General features: G+C 26.4%; 1 protein-coding gene and 1 long non-coding RNA gene across 2 annotated transcripts in view; one reads left to right on the forward strand and one right to left on the reverse strand.

Annotated features, from left to right (window-relative positions):
* Positions 1-13687: 13687 nt before the first annotated feature.
* LOC123266661 (heat shock protein 83-like) lies at positions 13688-17985 on the reverse strand. The gene is made up of 3 exons (XM_044731008.1): positions 17605-17985; positions 17368-17486; positions 13688-15893 (listed from the first exon to the last, which is right to left on the reverse strand). Exons 1-3 carry the CDS (start codon positions 17758-17760, stop codon positions 13982-13984), a joined length of 2187 nt encoding a protein of 728 aa, XP_044586943.1. The 5' UTR covers positions 17761-17985; the 3' UTR covers positions 13688-13981.
* A 2248-nt stretch (positions 17986-20233) lies between these two features.
* Positions 20234-26201, forward strand: part of LOC123266814 — a 74450-nt gene continuing 68482 nt past the window's right edge. Inside the window, exons 1-2 of the long non-coding RNA XR_006509864.1 lie at positions 20234-20426; positions 20511-20570. This is a non-coding gene — a long non-coding RNA (uncharacterized LOC123266814). The remainder of the gene's footprint in view (positions 20427-20510; positions 20571-26201) is intronic.

A 26201-nucleotide genomic window follows, 5' to 3' on the forward strand; every position in this document is an offset into this window, starting at 1 on the left:
ACTTTAAAATAACTTATTTTTTTTTTTAATTTATTAATTTTTACTTTTTTTTTATGTCCGCTCCGACCAGCAAAGCCTCGGCTTTGCAAAAGTCGGGTGGCACCCCCCTCGCGCCCGGCAAATCCTCGGCTTCGCCTCGGTTTGGCAAAACCGCTGCCACGGAGTTGCGTACTTTCGGGTGGAGAGCAAGAAAAATAGTATACAACCCACGACCAGAATGTTGGATACCCTGACGTATGTGATATGATGGCCGAGGCTACGCCTCGGCCATCATATCCCATACGCCGGGAAATCCAACTTTCTGGCCTAGGGTTGTAATATACTATTTATCACAAAACCATAAAATTCGAGTGTCTCATGGCAGAAATGCTAGTATTTTTTAATTATTGTTTTATTTTTCAATTATGAAATATGAAAATTTGTTAACAATTAATTAACTAATAAGTATGCATGAAAAATATAAGCGCGTTAAAGTTTAGTTTGAATTTATTGAATGGTCTGAAGCTCGCGCGCTATACAACGTTGCCAAATGTTCTGACGCCATTTAAATGCAGATTACTTAAAAATTTTCTGTGATTTTATAATTTTAATTTCTCTATGAATTCCACGGCAACCTATATATTTTATTGCAAAAAATCAAACCTAATTATTTCGAAAACCTTATTTTGAGTTTTTTTTTACCCCATCTAATCGGTGGTTAATGCCATAATTCGAGAAAATTGTTAAGGTTTGACTTTCTTGTAAGACTCGGAAAAAATATTAACATTTTTAGAAATTTTTTTTTCAAAAATTTCCACGGTGAAGAATAAATTAAACTTCACTAGTAGATAAATAAGGATTTTAACTATTAGATAAAAATTAATTTTATGCATAATCTAATATTTATTATTTAACATTGATGCACGGAAAAAAGTAAACTGTAATACTCACTCGGATTCCGATTAATTTTTATAGTTTCAAACAGTAAAGCGGACATCGGGGTGGCAAAAATATAAATATTACAGAACTTAGTGTAGAAAGTATAAAAGCCACAATTTATAATTTAATATCCAAAATAAGTGATTAGTAGCTGTCACTATTGTAAATAACGATTCTTTCATCTTAAAAAATTACAGTTTAAAACAGTAAAAATTGCCATTTCAATATATAGTCCATACACTGATAGAAGGATTTATTTGTATTAAAAAAATATTTGTTAATAGTTAACAAATCATTTATTAGAGACCATTTTTTAGTATCAAACAAATATTTCTTAGTATTTAAAATGATTTGTTTGTATTTAATAAATCAGATATTCATTTATTAAATATTAATAAATCTTTTTAAATACTAAGAAATATTTGTTAAGGACTAAAAAGTGTTCTCTAATAAATGATTTGTTAAATATTAACAAATATTTTTAACTATAAACAAATCCTTCTATCAGTGTATTATGAGAAGGGGAATTCAGATGAAAGAGAAGGGGGTCTCTCTCTGGGAGAATTCATCATTCGAAACAGTAAAAATTATACTTTTAAAATATACATTTTACCAGTCCAAGCAAGTCAATAATTACAGTTTGATTTTTAGCGTTGCGTTTAAAATTTACCATTTTACTTTGTAAATATTGATGTTGCTTGTATTAGAAATTTGCTAACTTTATTTTATACTTTTTACATATCATAAGATCATTTTTTAGGTATAAAACGATAAACATCAAAGTCTGAATTCTTAATTATTATACTTTAACATTTTAGACATTTACATAGCGAATATTACTGTTTGAAATAGTATTTTCTTTCATGTAAAGAGTAAATTGTAACGTTTAAATGGTAAATATTATAAAGTGAATAGTAAAATCACGATTTTACTGTTTGAAATGGTAATTTTTATAGCAGTTGATTATTAGCAGTTTTATTAGCAGTTGATCATTACTTATTATAAATCGACTGTTATTTATTACAGTTTACTTTTTTCCGTGTGGCGAAAAGACCTCCTTAAACAAATAAAACTAAAAATTTAGCTAGGAAAAAAGAAGAGTAGAGTAGAGATAAGAGAGGAAAACGTAAAGGAGGAACAAGGCGTAACCCCATTTTAGTTCTCATCGTGGTGGTTGTCGACGTCGATCCAATATATATACAGACTAGGGTTCAGGTTTGCTTGTCGTCATCCTCGTCATCCTTCTCTTGTTAAACTCCTCGTTCCCATCTGGTTCGTGTCAAACATCGAAGAACTGGAGTGCAACGCATGCGCCATAAGCTCCGACACTAAATTCAACTTAACTCTGACATGCCACCAGAATAGTGTAGTGTCTTTCACGCCCTATTTTAGTTTTGTTGCGGTTAAGAGGAACAGAGATATACATTGATGAGTACAGAGTAGAGTACAGAGTACAGAGGATAGTCCAGCTGGTGCTGGGTCAGATTTTCCTTAGCTTTAGATTCTTCAGAGCCAACCTCGTACTTTTCTTTTGTTATATCCTCTTACATATATCTCTTTTTCCTTTTCTTAATATTTACTCGAGGCGCATTATTCTCCGGCTGGGTGGTTCGGTTCCTCCCTGGTCCGCTGGCTCTTTTCTTTACAGTCACACCGGGGACTATATAGACGCATTTAATGTTTAAATTATTTAATTTTATAATATTTATAAGTATTAGGTATAAGTATCAAGGCGACCTCGATGATATACAAAATACAAACAGAAACTTTTCTCGAGAAGCTTTAAATATAATTTCATTTAAAATTAAGTTAAGCTCTTTTCGTCTCTGCCGTTAGTCACAATGTCATCTATTTTTCTTTTGTTGTCAACTCGGCGATAAAAACCTGCGGCTCTGGTATTTAACTTTAAGCGTCGGTCTCTTTTTCACTGTGATATAAATATCTGAGAAATTTAATTTATTTATTAATAATTTAATTTCAACTAGCAACCTTGCAGTTACTATGTGACTGCCGAGAATTGTGAACTATAAATAAATGAAATTTTGCTTTATTAAATAATGAATTTTGTTAAATTGCACTGTACTTTTTTAACTATTAACGTTTTTGAAGATATAAGCTCATCCCGATGTTACATTCATCAAGAGCTTTCATTTGAATACCCACATGAATTTTGATATATTTTTCATATACACATATATATCGCGTGACTAATGCAAAAAGGGCGCATAGCTACAGTTTAGTAGGGATAGATGCTAAAAGGGCGCATTAAAAATTTTTTTTTTGTCATTCTTCTTGAAATCACTCGAAACACAAAGATCTGTAAAAAAAAAAAGTCGAGTATACTAAAGCTAAAAGGGCGTAACTCAAGACATGCGCCCTTTTAGCTTTTAGAAAAGTAGTGCCTAAAGCTAAAAGGGCACATAAAAAAAATTTAAGTTTTTATAAAAAATTTTGATAAATACCTTCACAAGACATAAAATAAAAAAGTTTTATGAATAAAAAAAAATTTCTTAACAGCCGGTCCCTACACGGAAAGAACAAGATGACACTGGGTATCATCTTAGATTATACTCAGTATTATCTGTGGTGAAAAAAAATTTCAGATAGTAGCTAGAAAAATCCAGATTATACTGCATGATATCTGGATTATATTCATTGTAATCTGGATTATACTAACTACTATCTGAAATTTTTTTTACTCAGTATAATCCGGGATGATATCCAGTGTCATCTTGTTCTTTTCGCGAACGATTGTAGCTTTCTCTTGTATATTTCTCTTCTAGACAAAGAAGAATTTTGAAAAAAACGCTCTGCTACGTAATAGATTTTTTAATTATCTATTTCGTATAGCAGGGTGTTTTTTTCAAAATTGTCATTTGTTTAAAAGAAAAACATAAAATTTCAATAGCTTTATAATCACGAATGCACCGAGGATAGTACCGTTTCTTGCAGTGAGTGCGTCGCGAGAAAAAGAGGGGATCGGCTGATTTTAAGTACTTAAACAATAGTGAAAAAATAATAATTTTTAACTATTTTTATACAAGCAATGGATAGTTAAATTAATCGAAAACTAATGGGATTGAAATAATTTTCAAATAAAAAATAAATTAATACAATCACGAATAATTTGCAATTTTTTAGAAATATTTTTAATTGTAATTTTAAATGAATGTATGTTGAGTTAGAATACGCCTCTTTCGTGTGAATCTACCGTTTTTTTTTAATTTTTAGGCTAAAAATGAGCATTTTAATGAATTACTTAGGAAAAAAATTTATAAGCCGTTTTAGCTTTAGGTCATAAAATTTTCAAATTCCTAAAGCTAAAAGGGCGCATAATTAGAGACATACGCCCTTCTAGCTTTAGGAAATCAATGCTTGATTTTTCGACGAAGAATACGTCAACTAGTCGATTGGTGATAAAAAAAAAATTATGCGCCCTTTTAGCTTTGCAAAGCTAAAAGGGCGCATACTTTGCCATGCGCCCTTTTTGCATTAGTCACGCGATATAATATATATAAATATATGAAAAATTGATATGGGTACTCAAATAAAAGGTCTCAATGAGTACAGTGTCGGAGTGAGCTTATATCTTTAAAAATGTCAGTAGTTTACAAGATATAAGGTCATTTCTTAATTATTGATGTTTTTAAAGATATAAGCTCATCCTGATGTTACACTCATCAAGAGCTTTCATTTGAGTACCCATATGCATTTTTGATATATTTTTCATATATACATGTGTATATAATAAATATAATATATATAAATATATGAAAAATTGATGTGGGTACTCAAATGAAAGGTCTTAATGAGTATAACATCGGGATGAGCTTATATCTTTGAAAATGTCAATAGTTCTCAAGATACAAGATCGTTTCTCAATTATATTAAATTGCACTGTACTTTCTTACCTATTGACGTTTTTAAAGATATAAGCTCATTCCGATATTACACTCATCAAGAGCTTTCATTTGAGTACCCACATGCATTTTGACATATTTTTCATATATACATATATATATATATATATATATAAAATATATAAATATATGAAAAATTGATGTGGGTACTCAAATGAAAGGTCTCGATGAGTGTAACATCGGAACGAGTTTATATCTTTAAAAATGTCAATGGTTCTCAAGATACAAGGTCATTTCTTAACTAGGTATCTAGAGATAGAGCATTTTAGAATACAGCGTAAATACTTATCATAATAGATTGACTATCAGTGAGAATGATATGAAACCTTGAAAAGACACAAATTCAAATCAAGACCTTAGTAATGTCACTAAATTTCACTTAAAAAAACCGATTTTATCATATGACTATCCTAGATACAAAATTTTTTTTATTCTATTAATAATATAGATAATAAAATTAAAAAAAAAATAAAAGTTATACACTTAAATATTATGGGAGTTTTTTTTATTTTTTAACTGCAGTGCCTCGACGCCAGCTGGCAGAGTTCATTAAATAAAATATAAAATATACTTTATTCAAACTCCGTGACCTCTTTGCTGTACGATTGTTTCAGATTTTAAATTTAACGAGTAAATTGTTTAATATTAAAATGTCAATGCATTTTATTAATAAAAAAAATTTTTAATAATTATTATTTTTTAATTACCTGACATTTACAATTATTTATTAATTAATAAATAATTTATACTTACATTAAATCTTAGTCATAAAAAAATTTTTTAATTTTTTTTACTATTGTATTACCGATGAAAATTAACTTAGCGTTGTATAATAAATGTTAAATGCTGTATAAAAGCCAAAGTTATTGATGGAGAGTAACTGTGACGATGATGGTATGGGGCAACATTAGAAAGTAGGCGCAGGAAGTTAGGATAGAAAACAGTGTCCCAAGGATGATGATACTCTGCTTGAAAATGACTAGTAAATAAAAATAAAAATAAATAACCAGAAACGGTGTAATAAAGATTGAAATAAAAAATGAATAAAAAAACAAAAAAAAAAAACAGGTAAGCCAAGCAGATAAATGAGAAGCCAACATGACACACTAAATAAATACTCACACGCATTTGACACTCCTAACACTTGAAGAAATCTTAACTTTAAACTTTACTTTTCAGCAACCTCAATTCCCGTGTATACTTTTTTTATATATAGAAATATTTCTCAAGAATATGCATAAGTATGCTAAAATACTCTACTCGGTTGCATACAATCTGCTTCATATATATATATATATATGAATATAAAATACGAGTAAGTATATAATATTATGATTTATTATTTCATATTTAGATTTTTTTACATAACCCACTTGACGAGCTAAATTATATTTATTTCTTTAGAGTACTTGCAGTTATGTAGAAATAATTTCAGTGAAAGTACAAGCTATCTTTGGGTATTTATTATAAATAATAAATATCTTTTAATAAAAATATTTAAATAAAATAATTAATATTTCGGAGTAAGCCTGTCAATGTGATGAATTATTTTTGGTGAAACTATTTTTTTAACTAAGATTATTTTATAATTAACCACGTTCACCGGCATTATATAAAGCTGAGAGATTGTTGCAAGCCTGGATTGTATTTATTATAAATTAATATAATAGAAAATATTTAGGTGATTATTTACAAGCGGGATCCACCCTATTTTTGGCCATATTTAGGTGATAAATTAACATTTTCAACTTTTTTATAATTTTATAACAATCAAATTTTTATAAAAAAAAAATAAAGTAAAAATTTTACATGTAAAAATTATTAGTGGAAATTTTTTAAAACATCGTTTTAATGTAATTTATTTAGATAATTATTTATAAGTAGAATCAACCCGATTTTTGGCCATATCTAGGTGAAAAATTAACATTTTCAATTTTTTATTTATTCTGTTTGTTTTTTACGGAGTAAAATAATAAATTGATAATAAAAAAATATCGTGAAAGAAAAAAATAAAGATTTTGATAGCTTTTTTGCCTTAAAAAGTTGAAAAAAATTTTGACTCATGTTTTTGGATAAAATTTCTATTTTATCTTTTTTTGATGTTATTGGCATATTTTTCTTTGAAAAGTGTATAAAAATACGAACAATTTAAAAAAGAAAGTTGAATATCACAATTTTCTAAAAAATTTATAAATTTTTTTTTTAATTTGTAGAATTGTGATCTTTTTTTTTTTTAATTGCTCATTTTTTTATGTATTTTTCAAAAAAAAAATATATCAATAAAATCAAATACACAGAAAAAAGGCTCACTTGAGCCAAGAAAATATTTTTCTTCCTAATTATTTTCTTGAGCAAAAAAAAAATTTTTTCTTGACACAAGAAATTTCACTTATTCCAACAAAATTAATTCTCTTGCTTTAAGAAATACGTATCTTAATCCAAGAAAATTTATTTAAGTCAAGAAAATCTTGTTGTTTTGAGAAAGTTCAGCCCCTTACTCCAAAAAATTTAGTTCTTGATAGAAGTAAATTTTCTTGTCTTGAGAAAATTTCTCTCTTGCTCTAAAAAATTAAATATAAAGATAGAAGTAAATTTTTATTACTATTTTTATTGATTAAAATGTCAAATGGGAAGATCAAATAATATTTCATCATTTTTTTTCATTCAACATGTATAATTGCACGCTAAAATAATATAAAATGGGTATCAAATATTCAAGAGAAAAATTTTCTCAAGGTGAGAAAATTTTTTTCTCAGCTGAAGTAGATAGCGCTGCTTCCCTAAAGTATCTAAAAATCTTGATCAAATATAAAAATTTATTGTATTAAGTAAGGTAAAAGCCCCAATATATGATCATGTACCAGTATATGATCACCATGTATTTGTATATCTATATTTGTGAATATAGATATACAAATACATGGAGTGATCATATACTGGTACGTGATCATCTATTGGGGCTTTTACCTTATTTATGATAATTTGAATTAAGAAAAAATGACTTCCACCAAGAATAGAATTTCTCGAAAAATTTTTACTTCGGCCAACACAACCTCGGTCTTCCTTCAGGCAGCCGAAAATTTTCTTGAGCCAAGAATTTTGTTCTCCAGTCAACAAATTTTTTTTTCTGTGCAAGCTTGTTATTATTATAAATAAATATAATAGAAAAAATTTCTTTTGATCATGTTCGACAAGCTGGCTTAATTAAAAGGCTAAAAATCATCAAGTATTGATGAAGATACCAAGTGTGCTTTTTAAGCGAGAATATGAAAAGAAGCGCTGCCGGGCTGAGTAGTAACAAGAGAACGGGGGTGAAGTTTAAAAAATAATTTAGTAATGTAAGACGTGTAATGTGGGTCAATGAGGGGTGAAGAAGTACTCGCCCCCGATGCCCGAAGGGTGGGTTTTCTGGGTCGACACGAGGGAATGGATCTATCGAGGCTGGCTGGTGCTGGTGCAGTCTATGTAGTGAACCCGCCGGGATCTAGGTTACTAGATCAAACCTTGTATCGATCCATTTCTATCCACTACTGGTTGGTACCCCACTACCAAAATAATTCATTTTTCTTTTGTATTTTTGTCCGCAGTAGCCCGCGGTCCAATAAAATTCATTTTAAAATCATCTACTCGACTTTCATAAATCTCCATCCTGTTATGCTCTGGTTTTGTTTTATTTTTAAAGTAATAAAATTATTTAACTTGCATCTCAATTGAAATTATTTATAAAAGTCAACAGTGAATCATTCTTTGATACTATTATCGTAAACTGGAATTCGATTTAATTTTACAGATTAAACTAAGTATATATTTAATACTTTTGACAATTAGAGATATTTTTCCGTAAAGATAACGCTGATTGTCATTACTCATTACTGTAATTGTTCACTTAACTTAAAAAATATATTTAGAGGCAATGAAACAATAAAACGACTGAGACATAATTTATTTTTTCTTTCAATGAACTAAAACTAATCAGTCAAAGCCGAAGCTAATGACAATCCGGATGATAAGCTAGCTGATGATTATATTTATGACACGGCGATAGTAGACTGCTTTATGGGCAATTTAGACCTTAAAAAGTTTAACGACACAATTTTAGTGAGATGCAATTATTTTAGTGGTCAATACTAAATTATTAAATATTTAGCGGCGTATGTTAGGTTATATTAAGTTGGATGTATTATTTATAGATAGCTGCAGGGAATAGAAAGAGATTTTGTTGAAAGCATGCTACAAGAATTAAACGCCTAGCAGAGTTTTAACCGTGTAGTTGGTATTGGTGGTGTTGTCCGTGTTGAAAGAAACCAAATGAAATAAAGAGGCCTATGTAATATAAATACATAGACTATTTTATATATGTATGTATGGGTTTTGTAGTATGCAAGAGAAAGAGAGAAGAGAACAAAGACGTTAAGGGGAACCAAATGTGTTGTGAGTGGGATAGAGACTAGAGCTTGAGGGCGATGACCCGTGCACGTGGAGTGGCCTAAAGTAGGCCACGTCGTGACATCACGCAAAATCAAAATGGCCGCGGTGCCAACACTCTGAAATAAAAAAAAATATAAGTATGAAGAATATAAAGAAAAAAACCTTCTCACTATACTTTACTTGGGATATCTTTTTTTACTATTCATATTTTTTGGAGATTAAATCGTGCATTGCTTTTTATTTACTTCCAAATAACTTTTTTTAAAGAAATTATTTTTTTTAAGCTTACTTCAGTTTTAATAATTATATTAATTAATAATTTAGTTTTATTTCAAATAATTATTAGGGATGAAAATTAAGTTAGCCGACATTTCAAAGTTTTTAGAAATTTTTTTATGAAAAAATTTCAATTAAAAAAAAAATTTCACATGTAAAAAAGTTGAAAAACTATAAGTGCAATTTTTTAAAAATATTTTTTTAGTTGGAATTTAATTAATAAAAAAAATCAAAAATTTTTAAATGCCTGCTAACTTCAGTGATGATATTAAAGTTAGCCGACATTCAACAATTTTTGATTTATTTTATTAATTAAATTAAGTCTAAAACAATATTTTTAAAAAATTACACTTGTAGTTTCTCAAACTTTCTGTGTGAAATTTTTTCTTTTAATTTTTTTTTAAATAATTTTTCAATAAAACAAATTATAAAAATTTTAAGATTTCAGCTAATTTAGTTTTCATACTTCAGTATGTCATTTATTAATGAAAATGAAGTTAGTCTACATTTCAAAATTTTTAGAAATTTTTTATAGATAGAATTTCAATTAAACAATAAAAAAAAAAAATTCACATGTAAAAAACTTAAAAAACTACAAGTGCAATTTTTTAGAAACATTTTTTTAGTTGTAATTTAATCTATAAAAAAAATCAAAAATTTTCAGAAATTTTTTATTGAAAAAATTTCAATTAAACAATTAAAAAAAAATTCACATGTAAAAAACTTAAAAAACTACAAGTGCAATTTTTTAGAAACATTTTTTTAGTTGTAATTTAATTAATAAAAAAAAAATTCTTTTTTTTTTTAATACTTCCTTTGATTTTAATAATTATAATTAATAATTTATTCTTATTTAAAATAATTATTAAGGATGAAAATGAAGTTAGCCGACGTTTTAAAGTTTTTAGAAATTTTTTATTAAAAAAAGTTCATTTAAAAAAATTTCACATGTAAAAAACTTGAAAAACTATAAGTGCAATTTTTTAAAAACATCTTTTTAGTTGTAATTTAATTAATAAAAAAAATCAAAAATTTGTTAGACGCCTGCTAACTTCAGTGTCATTTATTAGGGATATTTTAGAGTTTTTGGAGACGACCTCGCAGGTGACGGACATTTATAACTAACGGGAGTTTTTTTTTTTTTTTTTTTTCTATTCTATTTAATATTTCTAAGCCACTTACAAAGACATTTGTTAGAGTCTCGTTCTCTATCTTGTTTAGTGGCTTAAGTTTGAGTATAAGAGTATGTGTTGGGAATATACATCCATACATACATACATAAATGTTGGAGCATAAATAGTGAGTACTGATACCTCGAATGTACAAAACTAAATTCTCGACAAACCAACTATCACCTGGCCTGTATAATAAAACACAACTAGTACTTTCGGTTTTCAGGGACGTCCCGTTTAGTTACTTTTACTCTCGTCGATGAGAAACAGGAACTCAATAGATAAATAAATAGAGACCAGACAGCTGCTTGACTTATCGTCAAGGATTAAATCTTGTCTTATCTCATTTACTCAACGCAATATTAAAAAAAAAAAAAAAAAAAAAAAAAAAATAAAATACAATTATTAAAGTATAACAACATTGATTATAATAATTCTCTTTATTTCTTTCGGTCTTACTCACCTTATTTATATGGTTAATTTAATTTTTATTGTTATTATTATTTATTGGCTCTATTTAAATCACCATCGGTACCTTTCGTGTATTTATTTATAGCGAAACGAGTGCGATAAGATTGATAAGTGAAAATAAATAACACCCAACAGAATATTTAATATATGGGATTATTAATGCCATAAATTGAATTAATAACTCATAAATTATTGTTTATCATATAAACATAAATTATCTCGTTTATATTTAATATAAGCGCTACCTTTTCTTATTTAGCTTATTATTATGATAAATGCTTCGTAGAACGATCATTCAATCGTTATTAATAAATATTGTTTTATAATAATAAAATGAAATAAAATCCTGATTATCGACGCCTGCATTTTTTTACTTTTCCAACGCCATTTTGGCGCCATCTGCTGTTTTAAGTACAAGCTTATTTTTTGCTGGCTCATTTTGTTTTTTTATTTTCAATAATTAATTAATTATCAATGAAAATTAAGTTAGCCGACATTTTTTAATTTTTATAAATTTTTTGTTGAAAAATTTCAATTAAACAATTAAAAAAAAATTTTTCACATGTAAAAAACTTGAAGTGCAATTTTTTATAAATATCTTTTTAGTTGTAATTTAATTAATAAAAAAAATTAAAAAATTTTTAGACATCTGCTAACTTTAGTGTCATTAATTATCAATAAAACATTGAAAATCAAGTTAGCCGGCATTTAAAAATTTTTAGAATTTTTTTGTATTAAAAAAATTATTACAAAAATATTAAAAAAAAAATTATTTTGTAAGAAATTTAAAAAACTACATTGTTATAGCTACAAAGTTATAATTTAATAAATGAAAAAAAACAATAAAAAAATTAAAATTGTCGGCTAACTAGTATTATAATAAAACAATGTCAAAAAATTCACTGACTTTAATTGTATGATGAAATAATTGTTTATTGTATAAATTACTCACCAGTTGATGATTTAGTTACGAGAAACCAGGAACGGAACGTGTCATACAACACCTTCTAGAAGCGTTGATATTATTTTTTTGACGTTTCTTGACAATTTCACGGATTTAGTTAATTATTTTTTATTTTATTATTTATAAAAAAAAATTTTAAATTATGATAAACAATTAATTTTAATTAAAAACTTGTTAATTAAATTAAAATTTATAAAAATTTGCAAATCATCCGGACAAAGACGCGGGAAAAGACATTTTGCCCGACCGAGGCGCCATCTTTGATTCATAAATAAAATTAGTTTCAAAATAATTTTTTAACTTGAATTTTTTAATGAAAAAATTAATTATTTTTCAACATTAATTTGATTTTATAATCACTTTTTAATAAAGAAAAAAAAATACGCACTGTAATTTTAAAATTTAAATTTAAACACAGTTGAACTGTTTTAAGGTTAAACTTTTGTACTGTTGATTGTTAAAAATTTATTGCAATTTGAGACGAATTAGAAATTTAAATAATTATTTAGAAAGATTTTAATCAATTCAACACAATTGTAAAAATTATCACTAAGTTTTTGTTATTAATTAATGAGTTTTAAGTATGACGCAGTTTTATTCGCGATGTAACGACAAGCAAGTGACAACGAACGTTGAGCAACAAGCAACAAGCTGCAATTGCTTTTGTCCTTGAAAGTGCTGACGTCACTGTAGTCATGGTAACACTACTCTTCTCATTGGCTGGTTAGATTTTTTCGGCCATTATCTTTTGGCGCAAAAATTTAAATTAATTTTTTCTAACGAAAATTTTTAAATTTATTAAAATTAAATTTTTTTAACTAAAATTTTTTAATTTATTGAAATTAATTTTTTCTAACTAAATTTTTTAAATTTTTAAAAATTAATTTAGCAGATATTTATAACACTAAAGTTAGCCGACGTTTTGAATTTTTTGATTTTTTTTTAATTATTAAATTAGAACTAAAAAAACATTTTTTAAAAATTGCACTTAGAGTTTTTTAAGTTTTTTATAAATGAAAATTTTTTTTATTATTTTGCAATAATTTTTTTAATAAAAAAAAGTTCTTAAGATTTTTAAATGTCGGCTAACTTAACTTTCATCAGATATTTAATAATTTTTAGAACATACAATTTATTTGTTAACAAATAATATAATTTTTTAAAATTAATTCAATTGTTAAATCAAAAATTTGTCAAGTAAAAGCTAACTTTAATATCATTAATATAAATTTTAATTTATAATTATAAATTTTTAAATTTCATTAAATATTAATTTAAAATGACATTAAAGTTAGCTTGGCCAATTCTTGATTTTATTTGAAAATTAAATTAATTCTAAGAAATTATTTTTAAAAAATTGTATTTGTAATCTTTAAAAATTTCTACGTCTTTTCTTTTGCCATAATTTATTTGATCTAAAAATTATTAAATATCTACTAAATTAATTTTCATTAATTAAACTAAAAAAAAAAAAAAAATTAAACTTGAAATTTTGTTAAAATAATTATATAAAGGTTCTAAAATAAAAATAAAAACAATTTTTTTTAAATATCAACTACTCTCACATTTATTTAACAACCAACGTCGATTTATACAGTTTCTTAATTATTAAATAAGTTATATTACATTAATAATGGCAATGGAATGAAACTTACAACTTATCTCGTCACGTTGAATGAAAAATGAGTCATATTAAAAAAAAAACCACCCTGAATTGAGATATTTGTTCTCAAAGCTCTGCTGTGATAATACTCAATAAATTTGCAGTCTTGGTGACTTAAAGTCTTTGGAAAAATAATAATAAATAACCATAAAAAAACATTTCAACAAACTTAATCAACCTCTTCCATCCTGGAGGCTTCATCATCGTTGACTTCCGCAATCGCTGGAGTTTCTTCAGCACTAGTGATCTCCTCCATCGGAGCGTCATCATCATCCAATCCCAGACCAAGCTTGATCATCCTGTAAATCCTCGCCGCATGAACTTGTGGGTCTTCTAATGCAAACCCGGAGGACATTAGAGCGGTCTCAAAGAGAAGCATGACCAAGTCCTTGACGGACTTGTCATGTTTGTCAGCTTCAATCTTCTGCCTCAAGTTCTCCATAATAGGATGATCTGGATTAATTTCAAGGTGTTTTTTCGCAGCCATGTAGCCCATCGTCGAGGAGTCCCTCAACGCCTGGGCCTTCATGATCCTCTCCATGTTTGCAGTCCAACCGTACTGCGAAGTAACAATACAGCAAGGAGAGTCCACCAATCTGTTAGACACAACAACCTTCTCAACCTTCTTATCCAGGATGTCTTTAACAGTCTTGCAAAGATTCTCAAACTTGGTCTTGTCTTCCTCCATCTTCTTCTTCTCTTCATCCGACAACGGAAGCTCCAGACCTTCTTTGGTAACAGAGACCAGCTGTTTTCCATCAAACTCCTTCAGTTGCTGGACTACGTACTCATCAATGGGCTCAGTCATGTAAATAACTTCAAATCCAGCCTTAAGGACTCGCTCAACGAAGGAACTGTGAGCTACTTGCTCCCGGCTTTCTCCAGTGATGAAATAAATGTGCTTCTGGTTTTCCTTCATTCTGCCAACGTAGTCCTTCAAGGCGCACATTTCTTCGCCAGTTGAAGAAGTGTGGAACCTCAGAAGCTCGGAGAGCTTCTTGCGATTAGTAGAATCCTCATGAATACCCAGCTTCAAATTCTTGGAGAATTGTTCATAGAATTTCTTGTAATTCTCAGCATCTTCGGTAAGTTCTTCAAACAACTCCAGACATTTCTTCACCAAGTTCTTGCGGATTACCTTCAGGATCTTGTTTTGCTGAAGCATTTCACGGGAGATGTTCAAAGGAAGATCCTCGCTGTCGACAATACCGCGCATGAAGTTCAAGTAATCGGGAATAATCTCCTCGCAGTTGTCCATAATGAAGACTCGTCTTACGTAGAGCTTAATATTATTCTTGCGCTTCTTGTTCTCGAACAAATCAAACGCAGCGCGTCGTGGAGCGAACAGAAGAGCACGGAACTCAAGCTGACCTTCTACAGAGAAGTGTTTAACAGCTAGGTGGTCTTCCCAATCGTTAGTCAAGCTCTTGTAGAACTCGCCGTACTCTTCCTGGGTGATGTCATCTGAATTGCGGGTCCACAGTGGCTTGGTCTTGTTCAGCTCTTCGTCCTCAGTGTATTTTTCTTTGATAGTCTTCTTTTTCTTCTTTTTGTCCTTGTCTTCTTTGTCTTCTTCCTCGTCCTCGCCGACGTCCTCGATCTTGGGCTTGTCGTCCTCATTCTCGTCAGCGTCTTTCACTGCCTTTACTTCTTCTTCTGCCTCGTCGTCGCTGATTTCTTTCTCACGCTCTTTCTCGACTAAGAGTTTAATTGGGTAGCCGATGAATTGGGAGTGTTTCTTTACTACTTCCTTGATCTTGGACTCTTCTAAGTACTCGGCTTGGTCTTCTTTGATGTGGAGAATTATTTTGGTACCGCGACCCAATGGCTCACCGTGGTCTAGGCGGATGGTAAATGAACCACCTGCGGCTGATTCCCATAAGTACTGCTCGTCGTCGTTGTGCTTTGACACTACGGATACTTTGTCGGCTACCAGGTAAGCTGAGTAGAAACCAACACCGAATTGACCGATCATTGAGATGTCTGCGCCAGCTTGCAAGGCTTCCATGAAGGCTTTTGTTCCGGATTTAGCGATTGTTCCCAAGTTGTTGACTAGGTCGGATTTTGTCATACCGATACCACTGCAATGATTGTAAATTTTATTAGTAATTTTGTTTAAATGTTTTATATTAATTAGAAATATATTTTTAATAAAAAAAATTCTCCATGTCTCACGTAAAAAAAAAAATAATTTGTCAAATAAATTTTAAAATTTAATTATTTAATCACCAAAAATTTTAAGTGATGAAAATTTATTGTAAAACAATTTTAATATGTAAAAAAAAAAAAATTGAGTTTAATTGTTTGAGTTTATTAAGAAGGGTTTACATTTTTTCTCTCTCTCTCGCCCTCTATTGGACAAACGAAAGTATCTCTGTCATACTTGTACAGCTTATGGAATCTTAAAACGCATTTTATGCATAAATAAATGAAAATTTTCTAAAAAAGCGCTTCGCTCTTCGATAGATAATTTAATTATCTATCGAAGAGCGAAGCGTTTTTTTCAAAATTTTATCTTATTTATGAGCAAAACTCGTTTGAAAATCAACTATCAACCGCTCTTAAATTACAGAATAAATTTTATTAGAAATTTTATTTAAATAACCTTTATATCAACTAAATTTTTTATTTTAAAAAAAAAAAAATTCAATACCTCGAGTAAAAAGATGACTTATTTAAAATAAAATTTAAAGATATTTAAATAATTTAATTTTGAAATTTAAATACTTAGAATTTATTTAAAATAATTTTAATACGTAAAAAAAAAATTGAGTTTAATTGTTTAAGTTTGATAAATTGCAAAATAAATTTTATTAGGAATTTTGTTTAAATAGCCTTTATATTAATTTTTATTTTCTTTAAAGAAAATAAAAAACATTCAATAACTCGCGTAAGAAAATGATTTATCAAAAAGAAAAAAAAAAAATTAGATAAATAATGAAATTTTGAAATTCAAGTTGTTAGAATTTATTATATAATAATTTAAATACGTAAAAAAAATTGAGAATTTAATTGATTGAGTTTAATAAATTGCAAAAATTATTTTATTGAAATAAAATTAAAAAAAATTCTCGATTAAATAATATTCAGAGTAAAATTACAAAAATCTTTGAATAAATTATCAAACAAAAATAAAATTTTGGCAAATTAAAAAAAAAAAAAATTCGAAAAATATTGATAAAATATTTTAAATTAATGCAACAATCTTAAATAATTAATTAAAAAAATCGAGAATTTTTTTTTACGTAACACGATTAATGATACTGAAGCTGGCCGACATTTTTGAATTTTTTTTTTTTTTTTTTTTTTTAATTATTAAATTAGAATTAAGATTCATTTATTAAAACTAGAATTATTTTTTATAAATTAAATTAGAACTAATGAATATTTTTTTCAAAATTGCACTTATAGAGTTCTTAAAGTTTTTTCAAAAATAAAATAAAAAAAAAAAAATTTTTTTGTTACAATTTTTTTAATAAAAAAAATTTTTTCAATTTTTAAATGTCGGCTAACTTAATTTTCATACACGAATAATAAAAAATAGAAGAAAATTACCTGTCAATGATGGTGAGAGTGCGGTCATTTTTGTTGGGAATGATCTTGATAAATAATTCCTTGCAGCTGTCGAGTTTCGATGGATCAGTGAGAGATTCATAGCGAATTTTGTCAAGAGCCTGTAAGACACATAATAATTAAAAAATCAATCACACACATAAAAAAAATTTTCCGAGTCGTGCAAAACTGCTGATAGTTAATTAAATAATTTTAATGAATTAAAAATAAAAAACTTACATCAGATGAGTTGGAGATCAATTCACGAAGGAAAATTTCTTTGTTGGAATAGAAAGTGTTGATGATCAAGCTCATCAACTGAGCAATTTCAGCTTGGAAGGCAAAAGTCTCGGCTTCACCACCGTCAGCAGCCATAGTCGTGTCCTGTTCAGGCATCTTGTCTTTTGTTTTAACCTCTTCAGATATTTTAAGATCGTTCAACTCTTGTAGGATCGTCGTTTTGAATAAATTTAATTATAACACTCAATAGGAAAAATACTTGAATCACTTGATAGATTTTATTTAATTAATTAATGTAACTTAAGGTTATTAAGTTGAGAGAAAAACTCTCGCGCTCGCTTTGAACGGTATCGTTTTGTGTTTTTTTTCAAATGTGCGGTGTGCGCAATGTGCGGCCGTTTATATAGACTTGCCGAATATTCTAGACGTTTCACAGGAACTCGGTCACTCGTTCGAGAACTTTCTATCGAATTACCGTCTTGTTAATAATTTTTTTTACTAAAAATAAATAAAATTTATGCGTGAATAATTTTTTAAATTAATAATAAGATTTTTAGTATTTTTTTCAGATGTTTATAAAAATAAATTATTTATTTTTTAAGACTTGAAGTTAGGCAGAATAAAAATTACAACTGACTTTAGTATTTATTTCCACAAGCGGAAGCACGAGTTTCGGCTGAGAAAATTCGAGAAACGTCCAGAATTTGCCGGTATTATAATAAACAAATGACAAAATTTTTATAAAGGAATTAATTGATTATTTTTTAAATTATTTTATTAATTTTTAAATATTTATAAAAATAATTTTTTAAAAATTCTTACTTGGTACTTTTTTTTTATAATTTATTAATTTATGAATTTTTTTATAAAAATAATACAATTTTTGATTTTTTTTATTGATTAGAACTAAAAAAATATTTTTAAAAAATTGCACTTATATATAAGTTTTAAAACTTTCTATTTGTAAAAATTTTTTATAAATTATTTTCCAATAAAATAATTTTTAAATGTCGGCTAGTTTAATTTTTTAATATTTCTAATTTAAATAAAAAGTAATTAAAATAATTATACTAATTATACTTAGGTATTGATTAAAGAACTCATTAGAACGTCGAAGCACTGAAATAAAACAAAAATTTATAAATTAAAACTAAAATGTCAGAAAATAAAAATATCATTTTTAGATTTAGAAATATTATTTTTTGGATAATCTAAAAAAAATCATTCATTTAATTGTTTTTACAAAAAATAACAATAAAAATCTCTAGTACATTCTATCAAAATGTTATAAATATCAACATACATATATATATTGACCGAAATCGTCTCCATGTTCTCGAATGATCGCTAAAAGTGGATCTTTGCTAAAAAAATCATACATTGCAAAAGTATAATTATGTACAGTATTAATTATGTAAAGTATAATACATTTATTCAATAATGCAATTGAATATTTGAATATTAAATAAAATCAATAATGTGTAATGATATTTGTTATTATTATTGTTGATTCAGAAAGAAAGTAGAACTAGTGGCGTCATCTAGCGGCAGCAAAAATAAATAAACCGGCAAACTAGGTACTGGCTGCAGTAACTGCGCAGTCACTCCGAGGTCCCGCCAAAGGAAAGACGCATCTGCGTCATGGCTGCTAAAGCGAAATTCAATTTTAAGATATTGATATGATTAATAGTAAATTATTGTTTAATAATTTTTTTAGCGGATTATTATCAATAAAAATGTAAGTTTTTAATCATTAAAAAGAAAAAAAAGCGCGCATGTATTTTTAAATTAAAAGACTCAATTTTTGCAAATGACTGTTGAAAAAAATTCCATAAAAATAAATGATGATAAATTTAGCAGATATTTAATAATTTTTAGAATTTTTTTTTAACAAATAAATTATAGCAAAAAAAAAAATATAAAAAAAATTGACATGTAGAAATTTTGAAAAATTAAAAATGCAATTTTTTTAAAATAATTTTTTGGGGCAAATTTTTTTGTTAAAAAAAATTGAAAAATTCTCCAGTGACTGTTAACTTTAATGTCATTAAAAATAAAGTTAGCCGACATTTAAAAATTTTTATGATTTTTTTTATTAAAGAATTATTACAAAAAAAAAAATAAAAAAAAATTTTTTCATTTGTTAAAAACTTAAAAAACTTTAAGTGCAATTTTTTAAAAATATTTTTTTAGTTATAATAATTTAATAAATTAAGCAAAATAGAAAAATCAAAAATGTCGGCTAACTTTATTATTATAAAAATTCCTGGTTAAAAAAATCATATTGCAAAATTATAATAAAAATATTTAAAAATAATTATTACATTTAGTTAATAATGAAATTAATGTTTAAATTAAATCAATAATTAGCAATAGAATTAATTTTAATTATGACAGCTTTTTTTTTATTTAAAGAAATTATACAAGGAACTTAATTAAAATTAATTTAGCAGAAATTTAAAAATTTTTAGAATTTTTTTAACAAGTAAATTATGGCCAAAAAAAAATAAGTTAAAAATTGCAATTTTTTTAAAAATAATTTTTCAAAACAAATTTGTTTATATAAAATTAAAACATTGTTGAGTGACTGCTAATTTTAATGTTATGGAACTTTATGTGATTCAGCAAGAATGCGTGACTAGTGGCGCCATCTTGTGATGAAGAGAAAAGCCAAACCGGCAAGCTAGATCCTGGCTGTAGTAACTGCGTAGGAGCCAAACTGCGCAGTCGTCACGGAGATCTCCCGCTAAAAGTACGTTGAACTGAAGACGTTGAAAATCTTGATGATGAATAACTGTCACAACTATCAAATAAGTGTTGTGGTAAGTTAATATTTATTATAATTTAAGTTTTAAATTGCTAGTGAGGGATAAATTGAATTAATTTAGGATCATTTAATGTTACAGGTAGATGACAATGACAAGATGTCGACTGAGGAAAGTAAGAAATTCAAGCAGATGATTCAAGTGAGTAATTCAAAATTTTTATTCTTAATTAAAAAATGATATTTAACAAAATTAATTAATTAATAATTAAAAAAATATACGTCAGCTGAATTATTTATCAAAGCTTGATAAAATTTTTTAATTACCATTGTAATATTATGTGACAGTTAATTATTTTCAATAACTATTGTTTAATTATTAAATTAGTTTATTTTTAAATTTGAGGAAAGGAATGAATCTATATTATAAGGGTGATTCTCTGTAAGGACTTCTTAAATCTGTACAAAATTGTCCGACCAAATTATTTTTGATTTTATTAGAAAAAAAATTAACAAGGGCTACAAAACTATCAGCTTAATTATAATAAATAAACAGCCGAATTAATTTTTGCTTTTTCGATATTTGTGTATCTTTTGCCATATAACATGACAGGGGACTGACTGCCAGGGGACTGATTTTTTTTATTAAATTGAGAAAAATCAAGCAAACTATTTCAATGCATTCAACTTTTCAAGTTCTCAATGAATGTTTACATTAATTAGAATGATATTAAGACTTATGGATCCAATTTTATAAATAAATTATAAACAAAAATAGCTGCCAGGGGACTGAGTTTTGAAGTGGCCCAGACACATATTTTCAGTACAAACGGTGCTTTGACACTAAATAAAATGCCGATAAAGCGCTAACAGCCCTATGGTTATTAACTTACGGCTAGTTAGATCCTTATAAACCTTACAAAAAGTAAAATAACACGATAGATTTTTTTTTTTTTGGCTTTGTACTTCTGGCAGGTGACTAATCTTAAAATACCTGGAACAAACTTTGGTTTAATGAATTTAATGAAACAAATTAACTTTCGGTACTTTTTATTGAAGAAGATTGTTAGTTAACTAATTAAATTTATAAACATTATAGATCAAATTATATATTATTGACGAATAACTTAAAATTTAATCTTAAAGTTTTAATTTTGGGACTGGGACAGCCCAGGATACTGAAATTTCGGTGGTTTACAAATTTATAGCAAAAAAACTAAAATTTATTCCATTTTAGTTTTCAATGCTCCAAATAGAAATGTTTTTTTACTATCGTAATAAATTTTTTTTAGTAACAAAATAACAATTTTTATAATAAAAAAATGCCTGGGACAGCAAAAAACATCCTTACAGAGAATCACCTATAAAGAGAATAAGAAAAATTTTGTGTTCAGCATAGTCATCGGATTTTTTTTGTGAAATTTCGAAAATGCTCTATCTCTAGGTATATAATTAAGAAATGACCTTGTATCTTGAGAACTATTGACATTTTTAAAGACATAAGCTCACTCCGACATTACACTAATCGAGACCTTTCATTTGAGTACCCACAACATTTTTTCATAAATTTATATATATTATATACCTGTATATATGAAAAATATATAAAAAATGCATGTGGGTACTCAAATGAAAGCTCTTGATGAGTGTAACTTCGAGATGAGCTTAAATCTTTAAAAACATCAATAGTTAAAAAATGACCTTGTATCTTGAGAACTATTGACATTTTTAAAGATATAAGCTCACTCCGACATTACACTCATCGAGACCTTTCATTTGAGTACCCACATCATTTTTTCATAAATTTTTATATATATTATATATATATATATGTATATATGAAAAATATATCAAAAATGCATGTGGATACTCAAATGTAAGTTCTTGATGAGAATAACATCGAGATGATCTTATTTCTTTGAAAATATTAATGATTAAGAAATGACCTTTTATCTTGTTAACTACTGACATTTTTAAAAATATAAGCTCATCCCGACATTACACTCATCGAGACCTTTCATTTGAGTACCCACATCAATTTTTCATATATTTATATATATTATATATATGAAAAATATATCAAAATGCATGTGGGTACTCAAATGAAAGCTCTTGATGAGTGTAACATCGAGATGAGCTTATATTTTTAAAAATATCAATAATTAAAAAATGACCTTGTATCTTGTGAACTATTGACATTTTTAAAGATATAAGCTCACTCCGAAATTATACTCATCGAGACCTTTCATTTGAGTACCCACATCAATTTTTCATATATTTATATATATTATATATGTATATATGAAAAATATATCAACATGCATGTGGGTACTCAAATGAAAGCTCTTGATGAGTGTAACATCGGGATGAGCTTATATCTTTAAAAACGTCAATAGTTAAATAAGTACAGTGCAATCTAACAAAATACATTATTTAATAGAGCAAAATTTTTTTTATTTATTATTCACAAGTCACGGCAGTCACATAATGACTGCAAGGTTGCTAGTTCAAATTAATTTACTAATCAGTATATTTTCTTTCATCATTTTTATTTCAAAGGTAGTTTATTAATTTCTGTTTACCGTTACATTATTTATTCTACAATATGCAATTAATATTAAATACATTTTTTTAGAATTTGGTACTCTCAAAACGATTCATATGTCTTATAATCGTTTTAAGCCTTTCTCTCTCTCGCTCTTTCTCTCTCGTCCCGGTTTTTATTAATTTTCCTCACATTTCATAAATCATAACCGCAGTAGTGTCAATTTAACTTTTTTATTTATTTATTTATTTTTTTTTTAATCAGTCTACTACGATATTTTTTTTTTTTTAATTTAAGTAATTAATTATATAAATTTGTTAATTAAAAGGGTGCAAGGTTTACCAAGAATAGTGAGTCTTAATGACGAAAGAAACTTTTATTTATATTTACGTGGAAAAATTCGACTTTAAATATTTATTCCCGCGCAATTATTTATATTTATAATTTGTAATGTATATTTTAATTATTCAAGTCCTTTTTTTATGGTCTACTACTTATCAATTATCAACAAAATAAATAATTTAATTATAATTATTCAAATGACAAAATAACCGAGTTAAATAAATAATTTTAAAGGTCGCATAAATAAAATGACAAATATATACCGTATATAAATATTCAAAACCAAACACATACCACTCGATATATTTGCCATTTAATTTATTTAATTTATTAAAATAAAATCCTTTCGATTGATAAATATTTATTAATTAATATTTTTTATTAATTAAATATTTTATAATTAACTATTATACTTTACAATAATTTCACTTTCTCTTCGCGTGAATTAAAACATAATACGTGGACATATATTATATCAACGTAATCAGTAAACATAATTATAATTCATAATCAATTAATAATTAATTAACATAAAATAAACTCAACATACATAAATACATTCTATAAACAACAATATATAAAACAATGATCCAACGAATTTAATTATTAGTCTAATGATAAATTGTTTAGTATGAAACTGCACGCATTCATTCTCTCAATCAATTTATTAATTAATTAATTATTCATTATTTAATTGTTTTATTAAATCATTCAAGTACTCTATGTGCAAACGGCAAATGTGTTTATCCTAAGAAAAATTTTGGGTCTGTTACAACCACACATTTGTATCATTATCATTTCCTTTAATATTTTTTTTTATTTTATTAGTTTTTTTTTCCGTCCATCTGATTGACTAAAAAGTGTAATAATATGAAGTTGGCAGTTTTCGTTAACGTCATTTGAACTGGTACATCATACACTTTGTCGGATCCTTTTTTTCTCTTACAATATTTTTTCTATTTTATTTTATTTATTTTTTTTTTAAATGTTTAATATTTTTTCCGGCAATCAATTACTTTAAAACGATAAAAAATTTTTCACTAAAAATAATTCCAGTAATCAACAGATAAAGACATTGCTGTACATTCCCCAAAATTAATTTTAGCTCTGCATAAACACATTCACAATCCGGGTAATTTAATAATTTTTTAAAATTATTATTATTAATTTTTTATTATTATTATTCACTCTTCCAGTTTACTCGGCTTTACTAAAGCCCACTTTCTAACATTTTCTCTAGACATTTTTTTTTTATTTATACATGCACATATATATTATATTTATATATGTTTATATTAAATTTTATTTTATTTAAATTTTATCAATTAATCAATTTATTTATTTATTTTAATATTAATTACCATTCCTATTTAAAGTTGTTTTATCTAAATATGTGCGAACAATCACGTATGTGCACTACATATTTGCATATTGTATAATATTTAATTATTTATATATATTATATTAATTTCACAGTACTTTTAATGCATAATAATACTCTGTATAAAACTTGTATGTACAAGATGTGACTGTATTTTTAAATATTTTTTAAATTTAGTAATGGTTACTTTTTTTTTTATTAGTAAGGTGAGTGTTTAATCGAGCTGGGCTGACTTTTATTTTCATTATTATTATATTAATTATTATTATTATTTAAGTAAGTAAGGATTCCTCCGTATTCCTATCTTATTAACGTCTTAATTAATTAATTAAGTATCTAATATACGCATTAAGTGCCCAGAAACGCAAATCCTACCTGAGGACAAAGACTCACTCGGATTCGTATGACGCGATAATTATAAATTATATTTTTTTTATCAATTACTTTCATTGTAAAATTAAACTGAGGTGAGTAATTTTTAAAAAGAAAATTTACTACTTTTTATTATCGCGTCACACGATTTTACTAAAAATTATTATTCAACATAAAACATAAGCATTCTATTTATAGAATATATATCACAACGATAAACGACTAAAATTACATCTTTAATCATTCTCATCTTTTTTTACTATCATCATAGAGACTCCGAATAGATAACGTATATATAACTATCGAATCGTTTTTGTCTCTAAAAAAAAAACAGACCATGAATTTTATTAATTATTAAGAATTAAAAAAAAATAATTATTATTAAAAAAATTTATTGTTATAAATTTATTTTTAATTTATAAAAAAAATAATAATAATAATTCGTCGTCTGTTAATTTTTTCCAACGATTCATAACAATTATAACAATACTGAATATTACTGATTGACTATACAAATAATACAAATATAAAAAATAATTTATTAAAGAATTTTAATAAATTATTTTTTTTTTATTTCTGGAGCTTTTTATTGATTTTATGAATTATTTTACAGTTATATCGAGTTATTTATATTTTATAAACGGACGTCTATATCGTCAATATTTAATTATTTAAATAAAGTAACAAAAAATGAACAGTTAAAATTAAATAATAATAGATTTATTATATATATTTATTATATGCGATTTTATTATTCGATAACTATTAAGTATTTTAACTATTGATTTGTAAATAGAAAAAGTTATTATATTTCATTAATATTATTCGTGATTTTGTTTGGTAATTTTTTTAGTATTAAAAAAAAGCTTGAGGAAGTTGAGAGGATTGGATATATTTATATATTTATATTGTTCGTTGATAAATATTTCACGTGCTGCTATTGTTTATTATTATTATTTTAAATATTATTTATTTATAAATATTATCATTAATTTGAGATCCTTTAATTCTAAAATCGAGGCAGGGAATTTAAATAAAATAATTAAAACCAGTGAATTTAATTAATAATTTATCGGCAAAGAAAAAGCACAAAAATCACTCACAATTTTATTTTTGTTTACTCTAATCACTCTCAGCTTTTTTTATTATTTTTTTTTATCTTATTCTTGTACCGTAACTCTTTCTCTCAGTAT

The sequence above is a fragment of the Cotesia glomerata genome, linkage group LG6 (assembly GCF_020080835.1).
Source record: "Cotesia glomerata isolate CgM1 linkage group LG6, MPM_Cglom_v2.3, whole genome shotgun sequence".
NCBI classification, from domain to species: domain Eukaryota; kingdom Metazoa; phylum Arthropoda; class Insecta; order Hymenoptera; family Braconidae; genus Cotesia; species Cotesia glomerata.

Coding starts and splice junctions, on each gene's coding strand:
- LOC123266661 (XM_044731008.1), bottom strand. CDS start 17,760: ATGCCTGAACAGGACACGACTATGGCTGCTGACGGTGGTGAAGCCGAG. Junction 17,487..17,604: donor TGATCTCCAACTCATCTGAT/GTAAGTTTTTTA, acceptor TGTGTCTTACAG/GCTCTTGACAAAATTCGCTA. Junction 15,894..17,367: donor ACTCTCACCATCATTGACAG/GTAATTTTCTTC, acceptor CAATCATTGCAG/TGGTATCGGTATGACAAAAT.